This window comes from Schistocerca americana, chromosome X, assembly GCF_021461395.2.
Source record: "Schistocerca americana isolate TAMUIC-IGC-003095 chromosome X, iqSchAmer2.1, whole genome shotgun sequence".
NCBI classification, from domain to species: Eukaryota; Metazoa; Arthropoda; class Insecta; order Orthoptera; family Acrididae; genus Schistocerca; species Schistocerca americana.
Window position 1 is genome coordinate 513,120,718 of NC_060130.1, and position 19,414 is coordinate 513,140,131.

The 19,414-nt window shown below is 44.1% G+C and overlaps 1 protein-coding gene across 1 annotated transcript in view; it reads left to right on the forward strand.

Moving 5' to 3' along the window:
- Positions 1–1,475: 1,475 nt before the first annotated feature.
- Positions 1,476–19,414, forward strand: part of LOC124556611 (polyamine-transporting ATPase 13A3-like) — a 281,733-nt gene continuing 263,794 nt past the window's right edge. Inside the window, exon 1 of the mRNA XM_047130578.1 lies at positions 1,476–1,862. Within this exon, the coding sequence (XP_046986534.1) occupies positions 1,611–1,862 (252 nt within the window). The 5' untranslated portion in view covers positions 1,476–1,610. The remainder of the gene's footprint in view (positions 1,863–19,414) is intronic.

The window sequence follows — 19,414 nt, forward strand, 5'->3', positions numbered from 1 at the left end:
TACGTTGTACAAAACGAAACAGGATACTATTACACAGAGGATTTTTGTTTGAGCAGGCCTTATTTTATTTGGCAGAATTGGGAAACACCATTTTACCTGACCAATGCACCATTTAATTATCACCCTTTCCTTAGAGTGAAGTCTGTTGTACGCCCTCTCATCAGATGTTTCGCGGTTTTGAAACGTTGTCATTAACCACGATGCAATGCCATGTCCTTTGACTCCTAAAATTAAGGTATTGTACTGGTTCTCTCGAAATATTCGGTACACGTCTGAGTTTCTTCATATCCTAGCGTCATGCACAGACCCAGGCCATGAAGCATCAACATTCGTAAACATTTCACTGTAATTAAATGTCGCCTACACATTTATAGATGGAAGGCCCTTTCGATTAACATATTGGTCTCCATGTGTAGAAGGTTTCGTTATAGGTATATGCGTTAAGTCTAGCGCCCCCACTGCACATGGAAATCTGTATCTAGACTGCCACTTAACTTTAGCTGTTTATAGTTCGTTAATGTTTCTCGGAAATCGGATCCACAACGGTGTTTTTCTGTTAACCTGCTGCATACATATGAAAATGTTAGTGATACTGTTGTCTGGTGTATTCCTAAGTCTTCTCCTACACCAGTCTGAAAGCCTGGATCCTCTAAATAGCGCAAAAATGTTTTCATTTTGCATTCGTTGCAAAGGGCACTTCCTCTTCTTTCGTGGTTTTCGGGAAGAAAGTGATTCGCCGGCCAAATAATGTTTTCACTTCTACAGTTTCTTTCTTCTGTGTTCCTTCGTAGTATGTATATCTTTTTCTGCCTTTCGAGAACCATAAATACCGCCATTTTCACTAAAAACACTCGGTAACACTTAACCACAGCAGTACTATCTCGGCTTGAAGTATGCTACGGAGCTCACTTACAAAAACAGAGTGAGAGAATGTTCTCCGCTTGTGAGAAAGTTCTCTGGTTTTATTCATACGAAATCGGAGAATATTCTTTGTTTTGGGCAACTTCCCCAACTCACGCTGAGAACATACTCGAGTAAGTATATTCTCAGACTTGTTTTATTCATGCCAGTCAGAGAACTTTCTCCGAACATCTGAGTATAAAGTTTTTTTTTTTTTCTTTATTGTGATTTTGATCACCTTACACAAGGCGGGCTGTCAGCAGCAGAGTGAGTATAAAGTATATTCTCCGTTTTATTTATACAACCCATTGTGTGGATTGGCCGCAAGTGACGTCACGAACATTAGCCAATCACTGAATCACCAAAGCACAGCGAGACTATGCCGAAACGCTTCTGCTGACTAGGCGATACCCACAGAGTTTTCTTTGTCCGTAAGTGTTGTGCAAGGAAGTTCTTTGCTAACGCCGCGCCTGTTTGACAAATAACATCTCTGTTTTTTAAACTTACGTCAAGTGACAGCAGACGGATTTTCCTTGGAGAGTGCATGTCTTGGTGTCCTTTGTTTTCCCTGTTCTGTGTAATGGTCACATGATGAAAGAGTTGCTTCGTCTGGATTTTAGTCATTCCTTATCAGTATTTAGATTGTATTTCAGTTTGCCTTCCTGAATCAGACTACTGTGTATGTGCGTGTGTTTGTTCTCCAGTATAGAATGTGTGGCGTCTTACCAAATAGTCATGTCGAGTACGAAAGTTTGCAAGATGAAACAGTACAAATTATTGAAGACGAAGTCCTCGTAAAATGTTGGGGGTATAAATGTAACTGTGCCAAAACATTCTTGTTTTATATTTCATCGATTTTACTTGTTGGAACGCCTTATTTAGTGCTTCATTGGTGGTCTCACTACGAGGCCTACCTAAAATGTTCAAGGTGTTCATTATCAGACGCTGACCATGTACTTCTTGTGAGTATATTGCTTTCTTATACGTAGTTTTAAAGTCTTAATTTCTTAGTTCAATCAGTCACACTTATTTTCCATTAGACCAAGTGCTTTAGCTAGGTTTGTTAATGGTGTGTTTCATAAACATTTAAACTTTATTATGTTATTGTTCTTCTGGGATGATAGACATGCTCGAAAAATTCAGCAATTGGAAATTTCAAGTAATCATTCACGATGAACATTGTGATTTCATTGAGAATGTGGGTATAACGTAGGTGACTGTTTTGGTCTTTAGGAAGTAGAATTCCTGTTGATCTGTAAGAATATAATGGGCGTACTGTGTGCCAGCGTGTATGGTCATGTACGTGACTTACAGCTGTATAAAAATTAGCTCCTTTTTTAAGTGTTTCCCTAGCAACCTGCTAACCACACAGTCGTCACTTAGCTAGCTGCTGTGTCTCTTACATCTTAAGTTGTTGAAAGTATCAATGGCTCATGTTTTATCAGTTTCTGAGCAAATCAGTTGCTCATGTTTCTTAAGTCGGAGCTTATAGGCCACTGTTACGTTCATTGCAGTCATTAAGTTAATTATGGAGTATTGTTTGTTTATTAAATAGGCTAGTTTCCTTGACTGATGACCACAGCTGTTAAGTCCCATAGTGCTCAGAGCCATTTTGAGCTAGTTTCCTTGTTTTCTGTTGCACGCCACTCAAATCTTAGAATTAACTTATGAACAATGGAGAGAACGCACTGACTGAAACTACTGCTCTTGCCATAACTACAACTTAAAGGCTCACGACTCTTACTATTAAAACACTGTAGTGTTCAGACACACAAGTTAATGAATGTGTAACTTGGATGGAATCTGAGTTACCTGGGAATTAGTGTTGAGAAGCTGAAAATACTAGCAAATTTAAACAAAGTGATTAACCAGTGCTTAGATGAAGACTAGTGTGATGAGGAAATAAGTGGTGGTGTAGTTGTATTTTTCAATGGAGTACGAAATGTGAAGCTAGTGGCATGTGCACTGGTGGCACATTCTTTCTTGAAAGCATTTTGACACATTACTTCAGTGTCCTGCAGTAAACAGTATCATTGCTTTCTGAATATTTTATAAGATTTGCAACTAGACTGAAGGCTTGTAAGAGATAGAATCCAGTATGTCATCCTGAATATGAAGATTCCATGTCAAGTGAAAGTAACAATTGATGACCCTCACATAAGTGACCTATGGCTATTATTACACTCTTATGTTTCTAAGTGACTTTGAATATTCTGTTGGCAGTACTCTGGGTCTTTGAAAATAAAATGTTAGAATGAAAGTTTTTGTAAAATGCAGAACTACTTTGGACAGCATGTTTGCAAATAATGCAGTTGATTTTCAGATAAACAAGTTTAATACAACATTCTTAACCTGGCAGAATTAGCCTACATTTTTACCTACGTCTTGTGTAATAAGTCATTACCACCAGTCATTGAAATTAAAATATTTGTGTGATATCGTTCACTGTTACCTAGCATGGAATATGTGCCTACACCTCCCACATTTGCAGATGCCGGACTAAGGACCCCTAGTAGAACTTCTGTATTGGTAATGAGAGGAATGTTACACATTCTCAGGATGAATATCACACTGGACTGATTTGGGTTCATGAAATTACATTTTGTACAAAATCTTGGAACTTCCTGATAGGTTAAAACAGTGCGCAGGATCACGACTCTAACCGGGGAACTTTGTCTTTCATGGGCAAGTGAACTATAGACTGAACTCCAAAATGAGATTTTCACTCTGCAGCGGAGTGTGCGCTGATATGAAACTTCCTGGCAGATTAAAACTGTGTGCCCGACCGAGACTCGAACTCGGCACCTTTGCCTTTCGCGGGCAAGTGCTCTACCATCTGAGCTACCGAAGCACGACTCACACCCGGTCCTCACAGCTTTACTTCTGCCAGTATCTGATCTCCTACCTTCCAAACTTTACAGAAGCTCTCCTGCTCTCAAGAGTGCTAGTTCTGCAAGGTTCGCAGGAGAGCTTCTGTAAAGTTTGGAAGGTAGGAGATGAGATACTGGCAGAAGTAAAGCTGTGAGGACCGGGCGTGAGTCGTGCTTCGGTAGCTCAGATGGTAGAGCACTTGCCCGCGAAAAGCAAAGGTCCCGAGTTCGAGTGACGGTCGGGCACTCAGTTTTAATCTGCCAGGAAGTTTTATAGACTGAACTATCCAAGCACAACTCACAGCTCGCCCCCAGTCTCTCCTGCAGAAGGCTCGTTATCTCATTAAAACTACAACGGCCTACAGCTATTTGAACTAGCTTACTGTATTCAAGTTGTGATCTTCCTCTACAATTTTTGCCCTTCACACTACCCTTCATTACCAAAATGATAGTTCCTTGATGCCTCAGGATATGTCCTATCAACTGATCCCTTCTTTTAGTCTATAGATGGTAAAGCACTGTGAAGTGCATGGCAGAGGGTACATCCCATTGTACCAATTGTTACGGTTTCTTCCCATTCCTGAATGCCTCTGTATGTGCTTATCATCATGTACCCTACATGAGCGATACATAGGGGGGTTGTAGTATATTCCTAGAGTCATCATTCACAGCTGTTTCTTGAAACTTTGTTAGTAGACTTTTTTGGGATAGTTTGTTTACCTTAGAGTCTGTGAGTCCAGTTATTTCAACAGCTTAGTGACACTCTCCCATGAATCAAACAAACCTGTGACCGTTCATGCTGCCCTTCTCTATATACATTCAGTATCCCCTATTTGTCCTATGGTATGAGTCCCACACACCACATGTAGACTTACTGCACTTTGCCAGTATTCTACCAATAAACCAAAGTCTGCCACCTGTTTTAGCCACAACTGAGCCTATATGATCATTCCATTTCATATCCCTTTGAAGAATTACAAGCAGGTATTTGTACGAGTTGGTCAATTGTAACTGTGACTCGTTGATCTTATAATCATAGGATATTATGTGTTTTAGTTTTGTGAAGTGCACAATTGTACCTATTTGAACTTTTAAATCAAGTTACCAATCTTTACACCACTTCGAGATCTTATCAAGATCTGACTGAATATTTATGCAGTTTCTTTCAGACGGTACTTCATTATAGATAACTGTGTCAGCTGCAAAAATTATGACCTTGCTATTGATGTTGTCTACAAGGTCATTAATGTGCAACGTGAACAGTAAGGGTCCCAACACACTTCCCTAGGGCACACCTGAAGTTACTTCGACATTTAACAGTGTGTCTCCATACAAGATAATGTGCTGTATCCTCCATACCAAAAAGTCCTCAATCCAGTCCAGTCACAAATTTCACGTGATACCCATTATGATCGTACTTGTGGAAATAAGCATTGGTATGTTACCGAGTCATATGCTTTTCAGAAGTCAAGAAATATTGCATCTACCACCTGCCTTGATCCAAAGGTTTCAGTATGTCGTGTGAGAAAAGTGCAAGTTGAGTTTCACATGATCGATGTGTGTGGAATCCATTCTGGTTGTCATGGAGGAGATCATTCTGTCCGAGATACCTTATTATATTTGGGGTCATAATATTTTCTAAGAGTCTACAACAAATTATTGCCCCCCCCCCCCCCCCCCCCCGCAGGGGTCCACAACTCTTTTGTGGATACGTGTATACGTGCGTAGCGAGCACGGGACCCCAAGGTAGTGTGGCCGTCTTTCCTTTCCAGGCTGCATACCTTCCTTTTTCACATCCTTCCCCATCCCCCATCTCCACCCCCCCCCCCCTCACCTCCTCCTCTTCCCTTCCCTTTCTCCCCCTCTGGGAGTATGTTCAGTGCCTACATGCAGAGACAGTCACTGGAAACTGTAAAACACTCTTCTTCGCTTTCTCTGCTGGCAAGTCTCTGTCCTTCCTTTGTCCTTCTCTTTTCCTTACTTCTTCTCTTTACCCTCTCCTCCGCTGCGGTGTTTGAGACCTCTGTTCTTTACTTTTCTTTTCTTTGTTCCTCCCTTTCTCTTTCTTCCTCCCTGTGCATGTCTAAAGACCAACCCACGCATTCCCACGCGTAGCCGGTGATGGGGTAACGTGTAATTCCCCACCCCGGGTAGACAGGTAGGATACGTACATACCCCCTGGTAACAGCCAGGCCCAGGGAGGGGTGATTACCTGAGCTGGTACCTTCCGAAAGTGCCGATTGGTCCCTCCATCTGTTTCTCGGGAGGTGTGACCTGAGGTGTGAACAATCGCCTAAGACGGGAGTGCCCTCAGAGAGGCCCCCCCACAAGGAAGGAACACGCCATCGGAGATGCCGGTTATCATGGGGGATACTTCCGCAATGGTTTCCTCATCATCTACTATGTCTGCTCACAAGCGAAAGTTAAATGAGTCTCAGCCACGGACAATTCTTCCATCAGTGCCACAGTTCCTTGTTATTTCTCCGTTGGATGAAGGTCAAGTCTTCTCCACACTCAACCCTTTCATTATTCAGAAAGGTGTCAACGCAATTGCAGGTCCTGTAAAGTCTTGTTCCCGATTATGAAATGGCAGCTTGTTGGTAGAAACAGTCAGTGACCTCCAGGCACAGAAATTTCTGTGTGCTTCACTGCTATACACCTTCCCTGTGTGAGTGGAAGCGCACCACACTTTAAATTCATCATGTGGGGTGGTTTATACATGCTCCCTTGACGGATTGTCCGACAAGGAAATTCAAAACTACCTGTCTGACCAGGGCGTAATGGCTGTTCGAGTCATGAAAAGGGTTGACAAGGACTTGGTTCCAACCCGTACTGTCTTCTTGACATTTGACAGAGTTCAACTTCCATCGAACATAAAAGCAGGCTATGAGATAATTTCCGTTCGCCCTTATATCCCAAACCCTATGCATTGCTATCGGTGTCAGCAGTTCAATCATACCAGCCAGTGATGTTCCAATCCAGCAAAATGCGTTACGTGTGGCAAAGATGCCCATGACGGTGCTTGTCCACCACCACCCCCTCGTTGCATCAACTGTATGGGTGACCACGCTGCTTCCTCTAGAGATTGCCTCAGTTTCAAAGACGAATGGCTCATTCAGGAAATCAGAGTGAAGGAAAAGGTGTTGACCTTTGCTGCTCAAAAGTTATTCGCCAGTCGAAAGCCCACTGTGCCTCACGCAGGTAAATACAGCACTGTCCTTGCCTCTTCTCGACCTACAAAGGATGCAGCCATGCAGACTTATGATCTCACCTTTAGTGCCTCAGTCGTCAGATCGGCCAGTAGAAAGATTGCCCGTTCAACCTCCCCACTAACACCTGCTCACTCTATGGCTCACCCTTCATCGGGTTCTGCTAAATCACGACCCCCAAAATCAGACACCCGGACTTCCAAAAACGAGCCTACTCGTGAAGATTTTTTATGTACCCCAACTTCACAACTGTCGATTCCTCCCTGATCTCAACGTCCTGTTTCAAAGAAGGCTAATAAGAAACCCAGTTACTCTCCTTCTCCACCACGGCATGTCTCTTCTACAGCACCACCTGGCGGTAACCGCCCCCTGGCCGTCGTCTGTGTCGCCAAGGCATGCAGCTGGCAGCCGATCAACCGGCCGATCGCTGGTGGCAGGAGCTGCTCCCAAACAACCTCTGGATCAGGATCTTCTGCCTTCGGCTGAATGCTGTTCCATGCTGTCAGCCGTAGGCTCTGAGCAGTTGTTGAGTTGAGGGCAACCTTGGCCACGTCCTTCCCTTTTCTGTCCACCCTTTGTCCATTATCCATTGAAATATCCGTGGCATTTGAACCAATTGGGATGAATTGTTGATCCTCTTACGATCCTACTTGCCGCTCGTCTTCTGTCTTCAGGAAACAAAGCTGTGTCCCCACCATCGCTTTGTTTTCCCTCATTTTCAGTCAGTCTGATTTGATCTCCCCTCTGTTGAAGGCACTCCAGCCCATGGAGGACTCATGATTCTTCTCCATGATACTTTCTATTACCACCCAATCCCCTTAAACACTTCCTTCCAAGCTGTTGCTGTCCATCTTTCCCTTTCTGGATACACCTTCTCTCTTTGTACTGTATACGTTCCATTGTCCACACCAATGGCAAGAGCTGATCTCCTTCATCTTCTTGGTCAGCTTCCGCCCACCTATTTGCTGGTTGGGGACTTCAATGCCCACCACCCGCTTTGGGGATCTCCGCGTCCTTGCCCGTGCGGCTCACTATTGATAGATATCTTCCACCAAGTGGATCTTGTTTGCCTCAGCACTGGGGACCCTACATTTTTGTCTGCCTCCACGGCAAATTTCTCTCACATGGACCTTTCTGTTGGTACTGTTTCGCTAGCTCGGTGCTTTGAATGGTTCGCTCTTGCTGATACACACTCGAGTGACCACTTTCCATGTGTCATTAGATTGCAGCCACAACTGCCATATATGTGCCCGAGACACTGGAAGTTTGCCCAAGCCAATTGGACACTTTTTTCGTCACTAGCGACATTCGATGACCGTCACTTTCCTAGCGTCGACGATGAGGTCACTCATATTACAGAAGTTATTCTTACAGCTGCAGAATGTTCAATACCTCGCACCTCCGATTTGCCCCAGCACCCGCCAGTTCCTCGGTGGAACGAAGCATGCCGTGATGCAATACGTGAGCGGCGACGTGCTCTTCGCGTTTTCCGCAACCATCCTACTTTGGCCAACTGTATCCGCTATTAGCAGTTCCATGCGCGATGCCGTCGCATCATCCGTGATAGGAAGAAGGCAAGCTGGGACTTCTTTACTAGCTCATTTAACACCTGCACTCCCTCCTCGGAAGTTTGGAGTCGGATTCAATGGTTATCTGGCGCGCCTAGTTTCTCCCTGGTCTCTGGGCTCACTGTCGCGCATGATACCTTGGTGGACCCCATCGCAATTTCTAACTCATTGGGTCAACACTTTGCTGAGATTTTTAAGCTCTTCAAATTACCCGCCAGCCTTTCTCTCGAAGAAACGCGCAGCGGAAGTGCGACCTCTTGCTTTCTCCTCTCAAAATCGCGGAAGCTATAATATTGTTTTCTCCATGAGGGAACTCCAACACGCACTCTCTTCTTCTTGCTCTTGTGCCCCAGGACCGGATGGTATCCACATCCAAATGTTTCTGCATTTATCATACCGTAGTCTGCGCTACCTCCTTTGCCTTTATAATCGAATTTGGACCGACAGTACTTTTCCCAGAAGATGGCGGGAAGCTATTGTCATTCCTGTTCCAAAACCTGGAAAGGACAAACATCTCCCTTCTAGCTATTGCCCCATTTCTCTCATGAGTAGTGTATGTAAGGTTTTGGAGCGTATGGTGAATTGCCGTTTAGCCTGGTGGCAGGAGTCCCGAAGTCTTTTAACACCTGCCCAATGCGGTTTCCGAAAGCATCGTTCTGTCATTGACCATCTTGTTGCTCTCTCCACTTATATCATGAACAATTTTCTCAGGAAATGCCAAACGGTAGCAATATTTTTTGATCTGGAGAGAGCATACGATACCTGTTGGAGGACAGGCATCCTCCGCACACTGTTCTCTTGGGGCTTTCGAGGTCGGCTGCCCCTTTTTCTTCATGAATTTATGGCAGAGTGCACATTTAAAGTGCGGGTGAGCACTACTTTCTCCTGTACTTTCTCCCAAGAAAACGGGGTACCCCAGGGCTCTGTGCTAAGTGTTGTACTGTTTGCCATTGCCATAAATCCAATTATGGATTGTCTCCTTCCCGATGTCTCGGGCTTCCTCTTTGTGGACGATTTTGTGATCTCATACAGCTCTCGACGGACCAGCCTTCTTGAACGACGTCTTCAAGTATGTCTCGATCGCCTCCACTCTTGGAGCATCGTAACCGGCTTCCGCTTTTCTCCAAATAAGACTGTTTGTGTCAATTTTTGGTGTCATATGGAGTTTCTTCTGCCTTCCTTACATCTAGGCCCTGTCAACCTTCTGTTCACGGAAGTCGCTAAATTCTTGGGTCTTATGTTTGACAGAAAACTGTGCTGGTCCTCCCACATTTCCTATCTTTCGGCTTGCTGTCTACAATCCCTCAACACCCTTCGTGTCCTGAATGGTACCTCCTGGGGAGCGGACAGAATGGTCCTTCTCCACCTCTATTGCACCTTAGTGCACTCGAAATTGGACTATGGAACCATAGTTTACTTCTCTGCTTGGCTGTCTCTTCTTTGGCATCTCGACTCTGTCCACCACCGTGGATTACGTTTAGCGTCTGGAGCTTTTTACACCAGCCCTGTGGAAAGCCTTAATGCTGAGACTGCTGAACCTCCGCTGTCCAATCAGCGAGCTGTCCTTCTGAGTCGTTATGCTAGCCATCTGTCTTCCATACCTGCTAATCTAGCCCATGACCTTTTTTTTCGACGCCTCCCTGGATTTAGGGTATGCAGGCCGCCCTTTTTCTCTACTACCACTGGGAGTCCGCCTCCGTCAACTGCTACATTCTCTTTCCTTCCAGTTTCCTAAAACTTTCTTGACAACTTGGGGTATAGCACTGCCTTGGCTCTGGCCCCGGACCTGCCTGCTCTGTGACCTTTGTCATTTTCCCAAGGATGGTACCCCTTGTTTAACGTCGGGCATTTGCTGCTCTATGCGCATAAATGAAGGATGCCACATTTATTTACACTGATGGCTCAAAAACATAATTTGGTGTTGCTAGTGCCTATATTGCTGGCAACACCCCTAATCGATTTCGGCTTCCCAACGAGTGTTCGGTTTTTACTGCGGAGCTTTTCACTGCTCTCCAGGCTGTCCAATACATCCGTTGCCATTAGCGGCTACAGTATATTATATCCTCAGCTCTCTCCTCAGTTTCCAAGCTCTCTACCCTGTTGTCCACCCTCTGGTCCACCGGATTCAGGACTGCCTGCACTTGCTCCACTTTGGGGGGCGTCTCTGTGGCGTTCCTCCGGATCCCAGGACATGTTGGTATCTGTGGAAACAAGGCAGCCGATATAGTGGCCAAGGCTGCAGTCTCTCTTCTTCAGCCTGCTGTTCGCATTGTTCCCTTCGCCGATCTACAGAGTGTTTTACGTTGTCGTATTGCTGTTTTATGGCACGCACATTGGTCAACACTTCCCAATAATAAATTGCAGGACGTGGAAGCTCTTCCCTGTGCTTGGACCTCTTCCTCCCAAACTCGTTGTCGAGAGGAGGTAATTTTAACTAGACTCCTGATAGGGCACTGTCTTTTCAGCTATCGACATCTTTTAAGTGGCGGTCCTCCCCCACTTTGTCCCCACTGCTCTCAACTGTGGACAGTGAGACATCTTTTACTTGAGTGCCCCTATTTTACTCTGTGGACAGTGAGACATCTTTTACTTGAGTGCCCCTATTTTACTCCGTTACGCACCCATCTACAGCTGTCGCCTGAGGTGTCTTCCATTTGAGCAGATTACACATGCTCAGGGCGATCACATTCTCGAGTTTATTAGTGTCCGTGAGATGACATCAGTCATTTGAAGCTCTTCTTGGGACAAACAGCCCCCTTCTATAGTGGTTTTTTAAGCTTTCCTCATGTTTTTAGTTTCCCCACTTTTTTGAGTTTCGCTCCCATTGCTGCTGGTTTTCAGTTTTTTACCTTTTCCTAAGTCACAGACCGGGAGCTAATGACCGTAGCAGTTTTGTGCCATAAAAAAAAAAAAAATCTTTGTCAAGTTGTACTATAAATTTCTCTTCTCCCAAATTCGATTCAGTGGCTCCCCATTATTCAAATTTACCCATCTAATCTTCAGCAGTCTTTTGTAACAATACATTTTTAAAAATTATTTTATTCTCTAACTGCCTGAATTATTTTTTAACCACATTTCACTTCTGTACAAGGCAACGCTGCAGACAAACACCTTCAGGAAAGTTTTCCCAACACTTAAATTTATGTTCCATGCTGACAAATTTCTCTCTCAAAATGGCTTTCTTGCTATTGCCAGTCTGCATTTTATGTTCTCTGTAACTGGGCCACCATCAGTTATTTTGCTGCCCAAATTGCAAACCTCAAAGTCTTTGTCTTGTCTTGCCAAACTTATGTCTCCTTTCCTAATTTTTCTTCGATTCCCTGTACTGTTTGCTCAGTGTTCAGATTGAATAACATCAGGGAGGGGGGGGGGGGGGGGGGGGCAGGTTACAAGCCGTCTCATACCCTTATCAACTAGAACCTTCCCCCCGGGACCTCACAGTTCTTTCGTGAGTTCGTGCATACATGGTGCCCTGAGTGACTGTAGGGGGATACAAAATGACTTGGATAGGATTTGTGATTGATGTAAAGAATGGCAGCTAGTTTTAAATATATATAAATGTAAATTAATGCAGATGAATAGGAAAAAGAGTCCTGTAATGTTTGAATACTCCATTAGTAGTGTAGCGCTTGACATAGTCACATCGATTAAATATTTGGGCATAACATTGCAGAGCGATATGAAGTGGGACAAGCACGTAATGGCAGTTGTGGGGAGGGCGGATGGTCGTCTTCAGTTCATTGGTAGAATTTTGGGAAGATGTAGTTCAGCTGTAAAGGAGACCGCTTATAAAACACTAATACGACCTATTCTTGAGTACTGCTCGAGCGTTTGGGATCCCTATCAGGTCGGATTGAGGGAGGACATAGAAGCAATTCAAAGACGGGCTGCTAGATTTGTTACTGGTAGGTTTGATTATCACGCAAGTGTTACAGAAATGCTTCAGGAACTCTGGTGGGAGTCTCTAGAGGAAAGAAGGCGTTCTTTTCATGAATCGCTACTGAGGAAATTTAGAGAACCAGCATTTGAGGCTGACTGCAGTACAATTTTACTGCCGCCAACTTACATTTCGCGGAAAGACCACAAAGATAACATAAGAGAGATTAGGGCTCGTACAGAGGCATATAGGCAGTCATTTTTCCCTCGTTCTGTTTGGGAGTGGAACTGGGAGAGATGATGCTAGTTGTGGTACGAGGTACCCTCCGCCACGCACCGTATGGTGGATTGCGGAGTATGTATGTAGATGTTGAGCTGTAGAGCTATAGCAGCCCATTCTTCCTTCCCTGGCTGCATTTCCTTATCCCGCCCCTCTCTTCCTATCCTCATCCCTTCCCACTGCACCCTCCTTCCCCCTCTCACTGTTTTCCCTGTATTGCTTGCAATTTTGTCATTCCTGCCTGTTCTCTTTCATCCTTTTCTGACGTTTAGGTCCCCGCTTGAGGTTTGACCTCCACTTCTAAATTTCCTGTTTTTAGTGTGAGCCATTTGGAGAACAACTCCCTCCCTAGCATCTCTGATGTGGTTTCCTCCCCCCCCCTCCCCCTTCTTTGCCTGCTTAGCCCCCTCCCCCCATCCCGCTAGGTCACCAGCATGTGTAGCCCGTCCATGTGGGTGGCTGTTATGTACCCATCTCGTGCCCCCTGGCAGCACAGGGATCACACTACTAATGCCTGAGCTTTGCCCTCCCCATGTATCCCAAGGAGTGGTTGCTTGTCTTCCTGGAGCATCAGAACTGCCGGCAGTGGTCGCTGTGCCAGGCAGCTCTTGTTATGGTTGGGTGATGCCAATGGGGAGAGCCCCTGATTGGATTGGGTGGTTTCAGGGTGGATGCTTGGTGCACTAAGAGTATCAAGTTGCAAAAATCTGGCTGTTCTCAAATGGCCTCCTCTTCAGATGGTGGAGGATCATTGAATGCGGCTTCATATGAGCCAGCAGTCTTCCCTTCTGTGGTTACATCATGAGAGGAGGGCCAGGGTCGCCGTCTTGGGATGAAACATTTTTCCCACTACCTCGTTTGTACTAGGATGGACAGGGACACATTCATCACCACATAGCCAATGTTTTTTTGTGGATAATATTAATTGAGGACAAGTCTGGTGAAGTGGAGTATCTCAGTGAGGTGCGGTCAGGCTCCCTGTTGATCAAAGCTGCTTCTGCCACCCAGTCCGCAGCTCTTCGGGCTTGTGATCACCTTGGCAATGTCCCAGTGTCTGTTACCCTTCACCAATCTCTGAATATGGTCCAGGGAGTGATTTTGTTGTAGTGACCTCATCCTGCAAACTGATGAGAAACTCTGGGCTAATCTGAAGCAATGCGGCGTTCATTTTGTTTGGCATGTGCCAAAAGGTCATAAAGACAACAGCACTGATACTGGTGCCTTCAGTCTGGCTTTAGAGAGGGATATATTCCCAAAGAAGGTCAAGGTTATGTGCTACAGATGTGATGTGAAGCTGTACGTTCCACCACCCATGAAGTGCTTTCGGTGCATATGTCTTCCTGCTGTATGGCAGACCCTCTGTGTGGTGACTGTGAAAACCCACTCCATGAGGGAAGCCCCTGTGTTCAGTCGCCTGTGTGTGTCAATCGTCACATCCGCCACCCGCCTCGCTCGCCAGACTGCCTAGCTTACAAGAGAGAAAAGAAGATCCAAGAGTACAAGTCCCTGGATCGCCTGTTTTATGCTGAGGCTCGCCAAAAATATGACACACTCCATCCGGCGTCACATTCTTCAACTTTTGCCTCTGTTACGTCTTTTCAAGGGCGCCCACTCTCTTTCAGTTCCGGATCTTGGAGAAGCCTTCCTCCATCTCCAAAAGAGAAGAAGAAGAAGAAGAATTGTGAGTCCCAGGACAAGCCAATCCCTGCCTCCCCCCCGCCACACCACTCAGTGCCCATGGAGATGCTATTTGCCACCCCACAACCTGAGCTTGAGATCTCATTTATGGATATCACCCTATCCTTGTTGATGACGAACACTGACTGAGTGGCATGACCTTCCCTCTGCCTCTTTATGTCTAAACTGGACTCTCACCACATTATAATCCAGTGGGAATGCAATGGGTACTATTGTCACCTACCGGAAATACGTCTTGTTTCTTCCTATTCTGCATTCAGTCTTGTTCTTCAAGAAAGACACTTGCATGAGGACACTCTCCAACATTTCGTGGTTAAGAGGCATTCTGTTGGAACCGTGTCGGCCCCCGGATAGCATCTGGAGGGGTTTGCACTTTTGTTTGCTCCAATGTCATTAGTGATTGAATCCCCCTTCGTCTTTTTGTCAAGGAGTTCCTTGCAGGTTGGGGGAGTGGCCGTGTATGTAAAAAACAGTATTCCATTTGAGTCCATAAATGTATCACAGCACTGCACTCAACTGTTGTGCAGGGGCAGTTGAATTTAGTGAAACTAAACTTCTAATTGTTGTTGTTTATAGGTCCCCTAACTCCAACTTCAGAGCTTTTCTGCTCAAACTAGAGGAGGTTCTTGATTCACTTTATAGGAAGTACCACAAATTAGTTATATGTGGTGACTTCAATATAAATTTTGTGTGTGATGGTGCAAGAAAAAGGATGTTGGTAGATATCCTAAATTCATATGATCTGGTGCAGACTGAGATTTTTCCAAATAGGGTGCCGGGGAACAGTAGCACAGCCATAGACAGTATTTTCATTCATTTTTCATTACTAGATGGACATTATGTTAGTAAAAGTGTGAATGGCCTTTCAGACCATGAGGCACAAATTTTAACAGTAAAAGGCTTTTGTACTCAAACAAATGTCACATATAATTACAAATTATGTAGGAAAGTTAATCCAACAGCAATAGAGTTTTTTAAACCTTGCCAGTGTGACGGGATGTTTATAGTGCCAATAACATAGATGACAAATATAATGCTTTCCTTAACACATTTCTCATGCCCTTTGAGAGTTGCTTTCCATTAGAACATTCTAAACAGGGTATTAGCAGTAAAAGGCAGCCCGGGTGGCAGAGTAGTGGGATAAGGATATCGTGTAGAACAAAGTGGGAATTATAAGAAATGTTAGTAGTCACAGTCAAGCTAGTTGCCCATTACAAACAGTATTGTAAGATGCTTAAAAATTTTATTAGGAAGGCAAAGAGTATGTGGAGTGCAAATAGAATAGCTAATTCACAGGATAAAATTAAAACCATATGGTCAGCTGTGAAGGAAGTGTCTGGTCAGCAGCACAAGGTCGATAAAAATATTTCTGTTAACTGATAAATCAGGTATCTGTAGAGTATTTAACAATCATTTTCTGAGCATTGCTGGTGAATTAAATAAAAATTTAGTTTCGACAACAAATTGTATAAACTTTCTTGGCAAATGCCTTTCCGAGATTGATGTCTGTACTCTTCTGAGATACAGACAAGGGGGAGATTGTGTCAATAATTGAATCACTGAAGACTAAGGACTCTCATGGATATAATGGAGTGCCTAGCAGAATATTAAAGTACTGTGCTGCCCAGTTAGCCCTGTATTTAGCCATATTTGTAATTTTTCCTTTAGGAATGGTCAGTTTCGTGAATGATTAAAGTACTCAGTAGTAAACCTGCTTCATAAAAATGGAAAAAGGGATAATGTAGACAATTTTAGACCTATTTCTATGCCATCACTGTTTGGTAAAGTTGTCTGTGTATGTAAGGATAATTGATCATTTTGTATCACATGATTTGCTATCAGATTTACAGTTCGGCTTTAGAAGTCGTTTAACAACTGAAAATGCTGTATTCTCTTTTCTCTGTGGGGTACTTTATGGGTTAAACAAAAGGTTTCGAACACTAGGCATTTTATTTAACTAAGGCATTTGATTGTGTTGATCACAAGATATTGCTCCAAAAGTTGGACCATTACAGAATACAGGGAGTAGCTCACAATTGGTTCACCTCTTACTTTAGCAACAGACAGCAAAAGACCATTATTCACAGTGCTGAGAATGGCTGTGGTGTGGGGTGTGAGTGGGATACAGTCAAGTGGGGGACCACTCCCGTTCCTTATTTTTATAAATGATATGCCCTCTAGTATTACAGGTGATTCTAAAATATTTCTGTTTGCTGATGACACTAGCTTGGTAGTAAAGGATGTTGTATGCAACATTGTCTCGGTTTCAAATAGTGCAGTTTATGACATAAGTTCATGGCTTGTAGAAAATAAACGGACACTAAATCACAGTAAGACTCAGTTTGTACAGTTTCTAACACAAAATTCAACAAAACCTGAAATTTTAATTTCGCAGAATGGGGATATGATTAGTGAAACTGAGCAATTCAAATTCCTAGTTGTTCAGATAGATAGTAAACTGTCATGGAAAGCCCACGTTCAGGATCTTGTTCAAAGACTTAATGCTGCCATTTTTACTATTCAAACGGTATCTGAAGTGAATAATTGTTCAACACGAAAATTGGTCTACTTTGCTTATTTTCATTCACTAATGTCATATGGTATTATATTTTGGGGTAACTCTTCCCATTGTAAAAGGGTATTTTTGGCTCAGAAACGAGTGGTTTGGGCAATAAGTGGTGTAAGTTCACGAACCTCTTGTCAACCCCCCGTTCACGAGACTGGGTATTTTGGCATTGGCCTCAATATATATATTCCTTAATGTCATTTCTGGTTAGCAGTATTAGCTTATTCCCAAGAATAAGCAGCTTTCACTCAGTTAATACTCGGCAGAAATCAAAATTGCATTTGGATTGGACTTCTTTAACTCTTATGCAGAAAGGTGTGCAGTATACTGCTGCACCTTTTTTCAGTAAGCTACTACTGGAATTCAGAAATCGTACCACTAATCCATGTGCTTTCAAATCGAAACTGAAGAGTTTCCTCATGGGTCACTCCTATTTTGTCAAGGAGTTCCTTGAAAAATTAAGCTGATTCTTGTTGTATTGTTGATTGCTTTTACTTAATCTTATGACTTGACTTTTTTCAGGTTCATAAACATCTTATTTTTATCTGTTATTACTTTTATGTTGTAATGTCATGTACTGACACGTTCCATGACCTTGGAGATTTGCTCCTCAATTTGTTCGTATGAAATTTGATGTGTAAAAAAAAAAATAAAAAACCGACCAGGAAGCAATAGTGGTTACAGTGCAAGTGACTCTGGCAATCAGTGTCTGTAATGTCTACCTCCTTCCAGGTAGGTCATTTCCTTATGTTGAACTGTCTATCTTAATACAACTCCCGCACCCCATTTCTCCTCCTTGGGGACTTAAGTGTATAGCACCTCCTGTGGGGGAGTGCCACTTCAACAGGTAGGGGTCTTCTAATTGATCAACTTATTGTAGACATTGATTTGTGTCTCCTCAATGATGGTTCCCCTACCCACTTCAGTGCTGCTCATGGCACCTTTACTGCTATCAATCTCTAGATCTCCTTCCCTGCTGTTATGGCTTCCCTACCTTGGTCACCTCATCGTGATCTGTGTGACAGTGATAACTTTCTGATGATTCTGTCATTCCCTGCTGCCGCCAGGCAGACAGGCCCCATGTTCAGCATTCTGCAGGGCCAATTGGTTTATATACATTTGCTGTGCACTTTAACACCTCTGTCTTGAATTGCATTGATGCCACTATACTTCAGGCTGCTGGCACTGCTCTACCCCTCGTCATTGACTGGTACCGTGTTGGATGGTGGACCAAGGACATTTCAGTTGCTGTCCAGAACCTCTGACAGGTGCTGCAGCAATTTAAACAACACCTTTCACAGACCAACCTCCTCACTTTTAAGCGTCTCTGTGCTAAGGCTCATTACCATATTAAGCAGAGTAAGAAGGAAAGCTGGGAACGTATGCCTCTTCATCGCAGGTTTGGTACAAGCTCCATAGCCTTCTGGACCACCAGCGACAGTCAACTGTCCAGGGTCGTATCCTCCAAGCTGCTCTGTGTACTGAACCTTTGGTCCTTGCAGAACATCTCATGACATGCTTTGCAAGGGCATTGGTGTCCTCTTCATATCCTGCTACCTTTCTCCAGCAAAAACACAGAGTTGAAAAGACTCCCTTATATTTCAACTGCCACCAAGCTGCAGACTATAATGAATCCTTCGCTGAATGGGCAAGACAGTATAGTTATCCCCCTCCTTAAGCCCGGGAAGAACCCAACACCTCTCGACGGCTACCACCCACTTATCCTGACAAATGTATTTTGTAACCTGCTTTAGAGGATGGTTAGCTTCCGATTATGTTGGGTACTCGAATTTCAGGGCCTCTTGTCCCCATATCAGTGTGGCTTCCGGGAAGGACAATCTCCAAATGACCATTTACTCAGACTGGAAACAGCAATCTGACAGGCTTTTACTAATCAACGGCAGCTTCTCTCTGTCTTCTTTGACTTACATAAGGCATGTGACACAGCTTGGCGCCATCATATTTTAGTTATCCTCCACGACTTGGGCTTTCATGGCCCCCTCCTAATTTTTATCTGCAAGTTTTTATCCCACAGGCTCTTTCAGGTTTTGGTTGGCTCTTGACTCAGCACCCCTCAGATTCAAGAGAACAGCATCCCACAGGGTTGTGTGTTAAGTGTCACACTCTTCCTCATAGCCATCAGTGAGCTTGTCCCCACCCACCCACCCGAGGGCTAGCTGCTCTTTCGCAGGTTCGTGCTTGGCTACCATGGTGCCCCAGCTTTGCAGAATCTTTTCCCTCCCTTGAAAAACATGTCTGGGATGTTGTTAGAAATGTGTTCTGCATATTCAGTCACCAATATCAGAACTCTCTCTCCACTGTGTTTAGTTCCTTCTCCTATCCTTCCTGCTTTGGTATTTGAGGTTACTCCTTCTTCTTCTTCTTCTTCTTCTTCTTCTTCTTCGTGGTCCTCCTCCTCCTCCTCCTCCTCCTCCTCCTCGTGTGCT